Source organism: Acanthochromis polyacanthus, chromosome 11 (genome assembly GCF_021347895.1).
Source record: "Acanthochromis polyacanthus isolate Apoly-LR-REF ecotype Palm Island chromosome 11, KAUST_Apoly_ChrSc, whole genome shotgun sequence".
Taxonomy (NCBI): Eukaryota; Metazoa; Chordata; class Actinopteri; family Pomacentridae; genus Acanthochromis; species Acanthochromis polyacanthus.
Genome location: NC_067123.1, coordinates 13689126 through 13704398, shown reverse-complemented (window position 1 = coordinate 13704398; position 15273 = coordinate 13689126). Strand labels below are relative to the sequence as shown.

Sequence of the window (15273 nt, the reverse complement as noted above, 5' to 3'; positions counted from 1 at the left end):
GTTGGAAATCTGACAAATTCCAGCCGATTAATAGTGAAATTTTAATATTTTTTTAAAAAGACAACATGTTGTTCAAACCTACCTGCAGTGATTTACTGACAAAAAGACAACCTAAAGAATTCAATCTGAAATTAAAGCTGCAAGCAGTGTTGGACGGGTCCTCGCATTCTTGCTGGTCGGCAAATCCACGCATGTCCTCCGGGTGGCGCTGCGACTGAGAGTGTATTTCTGCCTATGGATATCATCAGGACCAGACTCTGATCACACATGCAATGTTTCAGGCTGATTGGTGCATGTACAGAATGGTTAGAGAGCATTTCCTTTCCAACCAACAGGTGGCGCTGCAACTGAGAGTGTATATTGGCCTATGGATGTGATCAGGACTGGACTCTGATCACACATGTAAAGTTTCAAATAGTCTGAAGCTTGTAAAAGCTAGTTGTACAGCATTTCCTGTCCATCCACCCGGTGGCACTGCGACTGAGAGTGTATTTCAAACAGTGGATGTGATGAGGGTTGGACTCAGATCACTCATGTAAAATTTCAGGCTGATTTGAACATGTACAGGCTAGTTATACAGCATTTCTTGTCCATCCAACAGGTGGCGCTGAGACTGAGAGTGTATTTTGGCCTATGGATGTGATCAGGATTGGATTGTGATTTAAAGTTTGAGGTAGATTGGAGTATGCAGAGGATAGTTACACAGCAGCTGATGTTTTATGGCGAAGGATCAAAATTGTGGAGGCCGCCATGGCCATGCCCTTTGGCTTGCGAGAGAACTTTTAATAACTTTTGATCATTATGCTGTGTAGGATATAAGGGGTAAATTTGAAGTCTCTAAGAGTAACCCCCTAGGAGGAGGTCGTTCTCAAAAATGAAAAAAAATGCAAAATTTGTCCAATTAATTCAAAACGGCGGACTTCCTGTTGGGTTTACAGAATGGCTCCAAGAGGCTTTTTTGTGCGCCCTGGTGTGCTCTATATGCCTTTCAAATTTGGTGGATGTGGTGAAACGTGTTGCGGGGGCTGTTTGTTAAAAATGCTGTAGGGGGCGCTATAGCACATGCAGTGCCGAGATGCATACAGTGTCCTTCCTTGGGTTGAGAGTGACGAGTGTGGTAATTTTGGTGAGCTGCTGAGCATTTTAAACCTGTGAAAAAGTATTTTGTTTGTCACGGCAACAACGTGTTGCCACGGCAACAGCATTGTATCAAATGTCAGAATCGTCACACTGTGGCATTGTCAAGGGGTGAAGAATGAGCGGACCAATTTTCAGAATGATATGACAAAGTTTGGAGCAATGGTGTGTGAAAATGTAATTTCTAAACTCCTTGTTACCAACAGGTGGCGCTACAACTTTTTCTAAATTTTTAAGTGTGGAATGTCCTCAGACTGGGACTGGTGTCCAGCACATGACGTTTAGGGCAGATAGGATGAAGATTTGCTGAGATACACACATCTTAGTCGTCATGGCGAGACATCGAAATTCACAGCGCTGCCACAGACACGCCTTTTGATGACAAGTCACCATTTTCACTGTGAATCATCATCAACATGTTTCGGTTTATGTCACCACATTAGAGGTCAATCTGAGCAAGAGGCAAAGAATAATACATCAAAGTGTAAAAAATGACATTTTTTGTTGCCAGAAGGCAGCGCTCTGACTGTGAATGGATTTATCATATGGATGTGATCAGGGCAGGTCACTGATCATACATGTAAAGTTTCAGGCAGATTGAAATATGTTCAGGACATTTACACAGCGTTTGAAATTTCATGGCGAAGGATCAAAATTCCAGAGTTTGGAAAAAGATTTTAATAAATTTTGCTCATTAAGGCCTCCTGTATGTACTGGTCGAATTTAAAGTGAATTGGAGTTTCGCCCTAGGAGGAATTCGCTCTAGAAAAAAATGAAAAAATGTTCAAAATCTGGAATTCAACATAAAATAACTCACTTCCTGTTGGGTTTAGAAAATTGCCACCACTGACTTTTTTTTCAGGCTGATGTGCTGCATATGTGTACCAAATTTGGTAGCTGTAGGTGAAACATGCTGCCCACAGGAAAGTGTAGGGGGCGCTATGGAGCCATTTTGCCACACACCTCCACAATTCCTATGAAATATCAACTTTTTTTCGCCAGTTCTGATGTGTGTGAAACTTTCGATGCGAATCGGTGCATGTTTAGGCTATCAAAAATGCAGTTGTTTTGGCAGGATAATAATAAAAACCCTAAGGTTTCAATAGGGTCCTAGGCACCACAGTGCCTTGGACAGCCGGTGTCCTTGCACCGCCTGTCCTCGGCACCATTGGTGCTCGGACCCTAATAATAATCTCTAGCATTCCAATAGGGTCTTCGCACCGTTTGGTGCTTGGACCCTAATAATAAACCTAAAGGTTTCAAGAAGGTCCTAGGCACCGCAGTGCCTTGGGACCGTCGGTGCCTGGCACTGTTGGTCCTCGGCACCATCGGTGCTCGGACCCTAATAAAACAAATTGCCATCTGAAGCAACAACTTCCATCTGACAGGGAAAGTATTAAGAAACAACTGTAGCACAAAAAACACAAATACAGACTCAGTTGTTTAAATGTGAATGTCAACAGAAAGTCGCATATATTTCAACCTAAACTGATAGTATTTATTTTTGCTTTTTTAGGACTTGAGAGTCTCCACAACCTGACAACTATGGCCAAGATGAGTTTGCGTGTAGATCTTCGAGACCAAGACGAGTCGGTGTTCGCTCAGTATTCCACATTTGAAGTGGCCAAGAGGAACTACAAACTGACTGTGGGCGGATATACCGGCACTGCAGGTGATCCTCAGCTCTGACAACTTGACTGAAACACTAACTAACCTTTCCTACACACCTTATTCTTTGTCTGTCTTCTGTTTATGGTTTCAGGTGATTCCCTAACTTATCACAACAACCGGATCTTCTCCACCAAAGACCGGGACCCGGCAACCTTCATCACCCGCTGCGCAATGTCTTATCGAGGAGGCTGGTGGTACAAAAACTGCCACGAAGCAAACCTCAACGGCCTCTATGGCATTGATGTCAAACACCAGGTACCCTCATGTGATAAACTTAAAACTTGAGATGTCTTGAGTCTGATTCTAAGATTAGGATCGTGGCGGAATTTTGGAGTGATCAGTACTGTCACAAGGCTATTCCTGAATCTTTTCATACGGTCACACAGAAATGTGGAATGTGGGCAGAAAAGTGACCTAAATGATTTTTGAATTTGCCTGCTTTGGGTTTTACCTTTTTGCTCTTGATGTGAAGCTTATTTTTAATAATTACTGATGACTTACTTGTTTCACTGATGTTCCACTGGGATGTAAGATCAGTGTATTAATTTATCCAAGCATGATTTAAAACATTTGCTGACCTAATGTCAGTGAGATTCATAGAGGTCTTTGTCATGGGGCTTCTTTTCTAGTTAAACTCCCACAATATTTCCAACATAAAACTTTCCTCTAGTTGCTATACCACTAAACAGTAAAAGGCTGCACATGGTGGTGCAAGCGGGTACTACAGCTAATAATCTACAGTATTTGAAATGTGTATTATCTTGGAGAAAGGTATCGGATATGGGCTGATGCTAAATATTAAAATGCTCGGTTGGGATCGAGAGTGGAAAAAAAAACCCTTGATTGGGATATCGCTACCCAGAGATGGGGACTCGAGTCTGCGACTCGAACTCGAGTCGTATTTAAGTCGCACACAGTAAGACTTCAGACTTGATTCGGACTTGTGCTCAAAAGACTTCAGACTCGACTCGAACTTGTGTTTTGGGACTCATGAACAATCATTATTTTTTCTCTTTTTTTGATGTATTAACATTGAGGAAACTGAAAAGTCTGACGAGCTTGACGTAATTCCCTCCTTTTTGACATGGTAACCGTAGACGCATCGGGTGCGCGGCTCATGGCCCCGTGCCTCAGATGACACTATGGCGACCGACACACCCGCACCTGCTGCACCCTTTGTTTTAACGTTTGGTTATAAAAAACTTCAAGCAAGAGAACAACAGAAGAAGCACTGACTGCCAATTCTGTGCTACCAACATTAAGGATGCTGGGTCAACCACATCAAATTTCATCAGGCACCTGAAAACTCACCCGGATAGGTCAGTCACATTAGCGCATATAGACAGTTAGCAAACATGTTTAGCTTGGCATCAGCTACGTTTAACTTAGCTTGCTACCAGCTTTGTAACAAAATATTTGAATACATGAGTGAATGTTAGTTTGCTTGTCACACTTATTTGCATGGAGCAACGTCAATATGACGTTTTTTGGGTAACGTTATTCATCTACGTTCCATTGCCACAGTGTACTACACTAGAGTGTACTAGAAAAATACCCTTAAACTGTTGGTTTAAAGGCAGGTTACAGGTTAATTGTTGACCACATAACAGTAATTTTGCAGGTTTACCAGATTAACATTTCACTGGGCTTGAGGGAGAGGATAGAGGAATGTTTTAATGTATAGTAGGCTGATGTCATTAGAGACCCAGTGTAAACAATATGGTTTCACAGTGCACACTTTGAACTTGGTTTTCCACTAACGTTGGCCATAGTGAATGTTGAAAGTTTACCAGGCACTCAATAGATTATTTTGGCCGGTGAGTGCAGCATACAGTACCAGCCACTTGCATAATTTACCAGCATTTGATGGTGTTAATTTTGTGTCCAGCAGATCAGAATCAGAATCAGAATCACTATCACTTTATTCATCCCTGAAGGGAAATTCAGTTGTCAGGGTTCTTATCTGTTTAATTTTGAATTGAATAGCCTGACTGCTGATGGAAAGAAAGATTTCCTAAATCTTTCAGTCTTGCAGCGCAGGGATAGAAGCCATCCACTGATGTTTCGTTGTTCATTGAGGCAGATGTAAAGTGGATGATCCATGTTTGTCAGATTGGCCTCCATCTTGCTCAGTGCCCGTCTCTCCACCTCATCCTCCAATTTGTTCAATCCGATTCCAACCACAGAGCCAGCTTTTCTAATCAGTTTGCATCCTTATGTTTTATGCTGCCTCCCCAGCAGACTGCAGCATAAAACAGGATACTTGCTACCACAGACTGATAAAACATCTGCAGCATCTTACTGCAGATGTCTAGTGATCGAAGTCTTCTGAGGCAATAAAGTCAGCTCTGGCCCTTTTTGTAGATGAAGTCTACATTTGTAGACCAGTCTAACTTATTATCAAGGTGGACACCTAAATATTTATATGATGTCACCATCTCGATGTCCACCCCACAAGTGTTCACTGGCTGAAGAGGGGGTTTGGATCTGCGGAAATCGATGATCATTTCCTTTGTCTTTGAGGCGTTGAGTAGCAGGCAGTTTTTGTGACTCCAGTCACTGAAGGCACTTATCAGATCTCTGTATTCAGCTTCATGTCCATTTCTGACACATGCCACGATAGCAGTGTCATCAGAGTATTTCTGAATGTGGCAGGACTCAGTGCTGTATTTGAAGTCAGATGTATACAGAGTGAACAGGAATGGAGCCAGGACTGTTCCTTGTGGAGCCCCAGTACTACTCATTAATGTCCCAGAAACACAGTTCCCCAGCCTGACAAACTGTGGCCTTCCTGTCAGGTAATTTGTAATCCATGAAACACAGGAAAGATCCACTTCCATCTCTGTGAGCTTGTCTTTGAGGATGGTGGGTTGGATGGTGTTGAATGCATTTGAAAAATCAAAGAACATGATTCTCACATAAACTGATGTAGCCTACTATAACTGTTATTAGATGATTAGTTATTATTGCAATGTTTTCCTGTTACCCTGAGATAGTCTATGTCATTTTTTTAACAACTCTCTATATATTCAGAAATAAAAGATAGGTATGGCCTGCAACATTAGCTTAGAACCACTTCTTCAATCAGAAACATATGGTTTCAGATGGGTTTTGCTACACATAAAACTGTTAGCTATATAATTCAGATCTTATTACCATAATTAATTTTCCATAATGTTCACCTACAGGTTTTCTGAATTCAGTAGAGCGAAAAAAGTGGCCAGTGCAGAGGGACAGAGCAGTCTTGACTCTTTCTTAACACAGATGAAAGGTGTGCAGATATACAGCCAGAGCCATCCCAGACAGAAGGCCATTACTGAATCCATAATACAGGATCTCATCATTTCATGCAATCTGCCTCTGTCTCTGATTGACAAGCCTAGCTTCAAGAATTTTCTGTCACTGGTAGAAGAGAGATACTACCCAGTAAGTCGAAGCACCATAACCAGATGTCTCAGTGAGCTAGCAGCAGACAAAGAGTCCAAGATCAAATCTAAACTAGAAAAGACAGACAGTGTGTAACTGTTGATATTTGGACTGATCGAAGCATGCGTGGATTTTTAGGGGTTACAGCCCACTTCATGGAGATGGATTACAGCCCAAGCCTGCAGACAGTTCTCTTGAGTTGTGAACGATTTACAGGGTCACACACTGGAGAATGAATGAGTGAGAAATTTGAGGAGATATGTGACAACTTCAATATAAAACACAAATTGGATTACATTATCTGTGACAATGCGTCAAATATGAGAAAGGCCTTTACAGTTTGTTTCCCCTCTGCAACAACAACTGAGACCGAAGATGGTGAAGACGACCTGGAAAACAGCAACTTATGGGAGGATTTAAGTGACAGTTTCTGGGACGATGTGGAATCCATCCAGCTGCCGTCAACAGCAACAACAGCGCTTTGCACATTCATTACAGCTCATGGTGCGTGATGGACCGAAAGTAACTAAGACTCTGAATAGTGCAATGGCAAAAGTTACAAAATTCGGCAGTCTACTTCATTCCACATGTGGGCTGAAAGAAGCATTTGAGAGAGAGTATGGAACCAGTCGCAGCATCCCCTCTGCTGTGTCAACCCGATTAAATACAACTCTCCACCTTGTGGAGTCGATCACTGGACCTGGACTCTCAAAGCCTAAATACTCTTCTGGAAGCCCAAGGGCATAAAGGCCTGTGCCTATCAGCAAGAGAACTGAGTCAGCTCAAATAGCTTGTGGAAATTTTGGCCCAATTTCTTCAAGCAACAGACCTCACACAAGGGGAGAAAGTGGTGACTCTAAGTGTAGCTCTGCCTTGTGTTCTCTCACTCAACAGTCACCTCAGCAGTATGCTGAATACAACTTGACACCTGGGCGATTTTGTGAAAGCTCTCCAGAAGTCACTGCAGTGCCATTTCCAGGGGATCTTTGCAAATGTCAGAATGGATGACGCAGCTCAACCTGCAGGAGATCTTCCATTTCGAGATATGGTCTATATGATGTCTGCACTACTCGACCCATCATTTGCTTTTTTTGGCTAGAGCAAGATGTCCTTGCACCAGATGAAGTCAAGAGTCAGGTGAAGGAGATGATAGGTAGGTGACTCACATAATGTGCGGGGGGGTCGGGAGACAAGGTGGGGGGCAGAGCTGATGAAGCCGGTGGCGGGGACAGCGGAGCAGGCAGAATCTGAGCAGACTGGGGGAGTGCAGAGCGGAGGAGGAGAGGCGAGCAGGCGAAGATTCCAGGGTGAGGAAAGGAAGATGGAGCAGGCGAGGAAATCCAAGGGCAGACGAAGTCTAAACTGAGATGTGCGCTCGACGAGGAACCGCATGCAATGGCCCAGTGTCGGAGCTGTGGGGAGAGCCAGGCTTTATCCTGTCGTTGATTACTAATTACGAGCGGAGAAGCACAGCAGCTCACAATCAGGCGAGCCAGAGCACAGGAGAGGGAGGGGGCGTGACAGTACCCCCCATTGGGCCGGTCGGGGTGTCGGCGGGGCGTCATGGGACTGGCAGGAATCCAGCTGGAGGAGCCGCTCTGGGGGACGGCCTGAGGGACAGGCGGGCTGGGGCTGGCCGGGTGGGAGGGACCGCTCTGGAGGATGGCCCGGGGGCTGGATAGGCTTGGGCTGGACAGGCTGGAGGGACCGCTCCGGAGGACGGCCTGGGGGCTTGACAGGCCGGGGCCGGACAGGGAACCGGTGGCTGATCCGACGGGGACCCACTGGAGGCCGGACTGGGAACCGACAGCTGATCTGACGGGGACCCCTGAAGGCCGGACTGGGAGCCGGCGGCGGCGGGACCCCTCCGGGGGCAGAACTGGAGCCGGGGACCCCTTCGAGGGCAGAACTGGAGCCGGCGGCGGTGGGACCCCTCTGGGGGCAGAACTGGAGCCGGGGACCCCTTTGGGGGCAGTACTGGAGCCGGGGACCCCTCCGAGGGCAGAACTGGGGATGAGGACCCTCTGGAGGCCGGACCGGGAACCCTCAGCTGGCCCAACGGGGACCATCTGGAGGCCGGCCTAGGAACCGGCAGTTGGCCCAACGGGGCCCCTCCGGAGGCTGGACTGGGAACCGACAACTGATCTGACAGGGACTCTCCGAAGGCCAGACTGGGAGCCGGCGGCAGCGGGACCCCTCCGGGGACAGAACTGGAGCCAGTGGCGGGACCCCTCCGGGGGCAGAACTGGGGACTGGGCTGGATACGGGACTGGGGATCTCTCGGGGGGCAGGACTGGGGACAGGACTGGGCTCGGGATTGGGGGCCCCTCAGAGGATAGGACTGGGGACCGGATTAAACATGGAACTGGGGACGTCTCGGAGAACTGGACTGGACAAGGGACTAAGGAAACCACTACTGCAGGAGGACCATATGGTGTTGGGGTGGCCACTGCAGAGGAGCCCCTTGGTGTTGGGGTGGCGTACAGATTTCTCACTGCTGGAGGAGAGGCGCTAAGCCTTCTTAGGGTTCGCACAGAGGCGCTAAGCCTCCTCAGGGCTCACAGGAAGACGGTAAGCCTCCTCAGGCCTCGCAGGGAGGCGTTAGGCCTCCTCAGGGCTTGCAGGGAGGCGCTAGGCCTCCTCGGGGCTCGCAGGGAAGCGCTAGGCCTCCTCAGGTCTCGCAGGGGGGCGCTAAGCCTCTTCACGGCTCGAAGCGGGGTGCTAAGCCTCTTCAGGGCTCGAAGAAAGGCGCTAAGCCTCTTCCGGGCTCAGGGCAATGCACTAAGCCTCTTCCGGGCTCAGGGGGAGGCGCTATGCCTCCTCAAGGCTGCCGAAGAGGAGCTATACCCCCTCAAGGCTGCCGAGGAGGCGCTGCGCCTCTTCAAGGTCTCAGGGAAGGCGTTATGCCTTTTTGGGGCTCGGGGAGAGGTGCTACGCCTCCTCAAGGTGGCTGAGGAGGCTTTACGCCTCATCAAGGACTTGAGGGAGGTGCTTTGCGTCATCAAGGACTCGGTGGAGGCATTTCACCTCATCAGGGACTCGGGGGAGGCATTTCGCCTCATCGGGGACTCGGGGGAGGCGTTTTGCCTAATCAGGGACTCGGGGGAGGCGTGGTTTGTGCGTGACTCCACCTGCTCCTGATGGTTGATGAGGGACACCTGCTGCAGCAATCAATCCAAAAGAATCTGAAAGAGAAGAGAGGGAGAGGAGGAGAGAGAGCACTAACCAGAGCTGGCAGTTGCCAGCCTAACAAATAGTACAGTATATGCTTTGAATTTCTTAGATTTAGATGTGCAATATTCTTAGTAGACTGAATAGCAGCAGATGATAGCTCATTAAAACAAGAAGAGACATGAGAAAATTCTTTTTATTTTTATATTTTTATATTATTTTTATTATTATAGAGACTTCAGACTTGACTTGGACTCGTGACCAAAGACTTGAGACTTAACCAAGTCTCACCCCTCAAAGACTTGAGACTTGACTTGGATTCATGACCAAAGACTTGAGACTTGACTTGGACTTGCAAAAAAAGACTTGTGAACATCTTTGTCTCTACCTGAAACTGCTGAAACAAGTTGCAAGTTTAGGATCCGTCTTTCGGAGGATTCTTTAGTGATGAGAATGCACTGTTACACTTACATGCAGCATGAAATAAAGGGATTATAATAATACTAAAGTCACTTTTTAACAAATTATTATTTAACAAGGGCCCAACACGTAACAAAGGACCTTGTTAATTCTAAATAATCTGTCTAAAAGCATCAATCATACTCAGTTTTAAATATGCTCGTGTGTGTCTCAGGGCGTGATCTGGACGTCCTGGAAAGGAAAAGAGGTTTCCATCCCGTTCACTGAGATGAAAATGAGACCGGCAGCCTTCAGTCCTCCATCCAGAGGATGAACGTGAGCGAGGTGATGATGATGAAGATAATGAAGATGATGATGAACTGTTAAAAACACACACGGACAGCAGTGTGTCAATACACAAAGACACACACACGCACTCTCCCACGCCATAACTTTTGGGGACATATCATTGACTCCCATTCATATCTAACCCCTAACCCTAACCCTAATCTTAACCAAACCCTAACCCTAACCAAAACAATGGCTAACCCTAAAGAAACATTTTTACACTTTTACTTTTTTCAGTAAAAACAACATGGCCAAGAAAAACACTGTTTAAACTTGTGGGGACCGAAATGAGGTCCCCACAAGTGGCATAGTTTTCGGTTTTCCTACAGTTGTGGGGACATTTGGTCCCCACAAATCACGGCTTGGGTTGACACACACACACACACACACACACACATGTCTGGTTCTGCTATTCCCGTGGGGACTTACCATTGACTCCCATTCATATCTAACCCCTAACCCTTACCCCACCCCTAACCTTAACCCAGAGCAAAACAATGCCTAACCCTAAAGAACCGTTTTTGCACTTTTACTTTTTTCAGTAACAACAACATGGCCAAGAAAACACTGTTTAAACTTGTGGGGACCGAAATGAGGTCCCCACAAATGACATTGTTTTCGGTTTTCCTATACTTGTGGGGACATTTGTTCCCCACAAGTATAGTCAGCACCTTGGCACCCCCCCCCCACACACACTCACACACACACACACACACACACACACACACACACACACACACACACACACACACACACACAAACACACACACACACACACAGCAGACTGAACATACACATTTGAACAGGGAGACTTTCTCTCATTTGAGAAGAGATGAAGTCGTATTTTTTCATTTGTATAGAGGTCAGTTATCAGTATGTTTCTGTAAGTTGTACAGGCTCCTTATTTTCATTTTAAAGCAGCATTTTAAAGCAGCGTAACTCCAACTTCCTCCATATTCAAAAACTCAGTTCACACAAATTGCACCACTACTCTGAAATCTCCATCTAGAGAACGGAAAACCGACTAAACCCATGTATAGATTAATTTTTGAGAAGGACTGATCTGATCTGAAAGGGACCTGAGCACAGCCAGACCTTAGTTCTGAACAGAGATACCAAGCACTAGCAGCTGGATGATGATCTCTGAGTTTATCTGATTAAATAACAAGCAGCTGTTTAACCTTCTAAACCATAAAAACCACCAGTGGGTTTGAAAGATTTGTTGTCTTTTTTTTTTTATTATTTTAATGCCAAGATTCCACCATTTATCAGCCAGAAACTCTCACAGTGAAGAGCACTGTTAACCTATGGCCATGAACTACTCATCTGCGATGTGCTATTCTGCCAGAAAACTTTTAAATGATCCAAATCTAAGATTAAAATCATGATATTTCTTCAATATCACTGTATTCTATTTGTCTAAAAATCTTGCTGTAGATACTGTTTCTTTCCTTTTCTTCTGAAGAAAATTTTTATATTTATATATATATATGTGTGCTTCCTGTGTGCTGCAAGCTCTCTCTTATTCAATGTCCTATTGCTGCTGTACAATGGTAATTTCCCCGCTGTGAGATTAATAAAGGTTTAATCTATCTATCTATCTATCTTAAAAAATGCACCAAAAATATACCATTTGCATTTTATTGTGTACAAACCGAGAGGCCAGTAAGGACTCGGCTGCAATAAACAGTGGGGTGACAAAAATTCGACTGAACTGCAGGGTGTATTTACATGAAGCAGTGAGAAGACAAGTGTAGAAACAAATTGAAAATGTAAGCAGTAAACTATCTGTAGTATGTAGATTCATTGTTTCTTTCCAGTATGGGTATCACCTGTGGGCACTTGGAAGAATGTTGTACAGTGGGTACGGAAAGTATTCAGACCCCTTGAAATTTTTCACTCTCTGTGTCATTGCAGCCATTTGCCAAAATCAAAAAAGTTCATTTTTTTTCTCATTAATGTACACTCAGCACTCCATCTTGACAGAAAAAAACAGAAATGTAGAATTTTTTGCAATTTTATTTAAAAAGAAAAACTGAAATATCACATGGTCATAAGTATTCAGACCCTGTGCTCAGTATTGAGTAGAAGCACCCTTTTCAGCTAGTACAGACATGAGTCTTCTTGGGAGTGACGCAACAAGTTTTTCACACCTGGATTTGGGGATCCTCTGCCATTCTTCCTTGCAGATCCTCTCCAGTTCTGTCAGTTTGGATGGTGAACGTTGGTGGACAGCCATTTTGAGGTCTCTCCAGAGATGCTCAATTGGGTTTAGGTCAGGCCTCTGGCTGGGCCAGTCAAGAACGGTCACAGAGTTGTTCTGAAGCCACTCCTTTTTCATTTTAGCTGTGTGCTTAGGGTCATTGTCCTGTTGAAAGGTGAACCTTCAGCCCAGTCTGAGGTCCTGAGCACTCTGGAAGTTTTTTCTCCAGGATATCTCTGTACTTGGCCGCATTCATCCTTCCTTCAATTGCAACCAGTCGTCCTGTCCATGCAGCTGAAAAACACCCCCACAACATGATGCTCCCACCACCATGCTTCGCTGTCGGGATTGTATTGGGCAGGTGATGAGCAGTGCCTGGTTTTCTCCACACATACCGCTTAGAATTAACACCAAAAAGTTCAATCTTGGTCTCATCAGACCAGAGAATCTTATTTCTCATAGTCTGAGAGTCCTTCGTGTGTGTTTTGGCAAACTCCATGCGGGCTTTTTATGTGTCTTGCACTGAGGAGAGGCTTCTGTCGGGTCACTCTGCCATAAAGCCCCATCTGGTGGAGGGCTGCAGTGATATTAGACTTTGTGGAACTTTCTCCTATCTCCCGACTGCATCTCTGGAGCTCAGCCACAGTGATCTTTGGGTTCTTCTTTACCTCTCTCACCAAGGCCCTTCTCCCACCATTGCTCAGTTTGGCTGGACGGCCAGGTCTAGGAAGAGTTGTGGTCATCCCAAACTTCTTTCATTTGAGGATTATGGAGGCCACTGTGCTCTTAGGAACCTTGAGTGCTGCAGAAATTCTTTTGTAACCTTGGCCAGATCTGTCCCAGATAGCAAATTACGGGTGAATCAATGTTGAATCTATGTTGAGACCTAACGTCGAAATTATACAGAAAGCGCAAGGTTGATAAAATGTTGAGTCAACGTTTGCTTTTCAACCATAAATCACACTTTACCCAGATAGCAAAAGATGTTAAATCAATGTTGAATTAGGGTTAAGAAGGTTGAATTGTGGTTACGATTGAAGACTGATGGTTGGATCAACGTTGATTCAACAACATTTTGTCAACATTGAAGTTTGTGTTTAAAAGATACCATTGAATCTACATTGCATTTTGGTTTAATTAAAATGTTTGACAGGTCAATGTTTAATTAATGTTGAATCTATGTTTGCAAACATGTAATCTATGTAAGCAAACGTTGACTCAACATTTTATCAACCTTGCGCTTTCTGTATAATTTCGACGTTAGGTCTCAACATAGATTCAACATTGATTCACCCATAGTTTGCTATCTGGGGTGCCTTGCCACAATTCTGTCTCTGAGCTCCTTGGGCAGTTCCTTCGACCTCATGATTCTCATTTGCTCTGACATGCGCTGTGAGCTGTAAGGTCTTATATAGACAGGTGTGTGCCTTTCCTAATCAAGTCCATCCATCCTCTATACACCGCTTTATCCTCACTAGGGTCGCGGGGGTTCTGGAGCCTATCCCAGCTGACTCGGGCGAAGGCAGGGGACACCCAGGACAGGTCGCCAGTCCATCGCAGGGCCACATACACAGACGAACAATCACACTCGCATTCACACCTACGGGCAATTTAGAGTACTCAATTAACCTCAGCATATTTTTTTGGACTGTGGGAGGAACCCGGAGTGCCCGGAGGAAACCCACGCATGCTCAGGGAGAACATGCAACATCCCAGGCCCACCCCGGGATTTGAACCAGGGATCTTCTTGCTGCAAGGTGAAAGTGCTAATCACTACCTCACTGAGCAGCCCCTAATCAGGTGCAATCAGTTTAATTAAACACAGCTGGACTCCAATAAAGAAGCAGAACCATCTCGAGGAGGATCAGAAGAAATGGACAGCATGTGACTTAAATATGAATGTCGCTGCAAAGGGTCTGAATACTTATGACCATGTGATATTTCAGTTTTTCTTTTGTAATAAATTTGCAAAAATTTCTACATTTCTGTTTTTTTCAGTCAAGATGGGGTCCTGAGTGTACATTAATGATAAATAAAATGAACTTTTTTGATTTTGGCAAATGGCTGCAATGACACAGAGAGTGAAAAATTTCAAGGGGTCTGAATACTTTCCGTACCCACTGTACATGTTGATTCAATATTTTTTTCTGAGTTTTTGTCAAATAAACAAGAAATTACCAAAGAAATTAAAGTTCTTTGTTCTTTTTTATGATTTATGTCATAACAGTTTTATGTTGCACAGAAGACATTTCTGAATTCTCTCTACTTATGTTCATGGTTGTGTTGTTTCCATAGAGGTGCAGGACTTTATATTGCAGTGAAAAATGACCCCACAGTGAAGGAAAATGTGTCAGGAGCGAGAAACACTCAGAAACTGCTTGTCCAGGTGGATTAGTGACACACACACTCTTTTAGACTGAATGGAATCTTGACCTGGTCGAATTGGGGTGATTAATCCTGACACGATTATTTATTAATTGACTTAAAATCAAAATCGCTATTTCAAACAATGCAATGAGCAACGTGGCTGCAATTTACAATATGAATGATGCAGCATTTCTGACCCAGAAATTAAACTGTTGCGTCAGTGATTTTACAAACTTTTGAAGATGTGTTGTTGTGGTAATACTCCGTCACATGTTTTATATCTATTACAAACATAACCTTACATGTAAAAAGTTGTATCACAAATCCAATGCCAACAATATCGGTCGGAAAAATCGCTATTGGATGCTTTTTCCAAATCATTCAGCAATGCATCCAATCCGTGGAGACCTCCTGCTTCCAACACAATAAAAAGCAGGATCTCTTCATCTGACTGAAATGTGTTTCTCTGCTAAATTAGATTAGATTTCATCATTGTGCTTGAGGAATTCAGGGCAAAAGACCTCAGAGCACACCGATTACGTAGCAGCTGT

At 44.7% G+C, this 15273-nt stretch overlaps 1 protein-coding gene across 2 annotated transcripts in view; it reads left to right on the top strand.

Annotated features, from left to right (window-relative positions):
* LOC110969783 (tenascin) overlaps window positions 1-14546 on the top strand; it is a 181257-nt gene extending 166711 nt beyond the window's left edge. For both annotated transcript variants that reach the window (XM_051955119.1, XM_051955120.1), the window contains 3 exons: window positions 2654-2809; window positions 2900-3063; window positions 10040-14546. In XM_051955119.1, the coding sequence (XP_051811079.1) occupies window positions 2654-2809; window positions 2900-3063; window positions 10040-10138 (419 nt within the window). In that variant the 3' untranslated portion in view covers window positions 10139-14546. The remainder of the gene's footprint in view (window positions 1-2653; window positions 2810-2899; window positions 3064-10039) is intronic.
* Window positions 14547-15273: the final 727 nt, after the last annotated feature.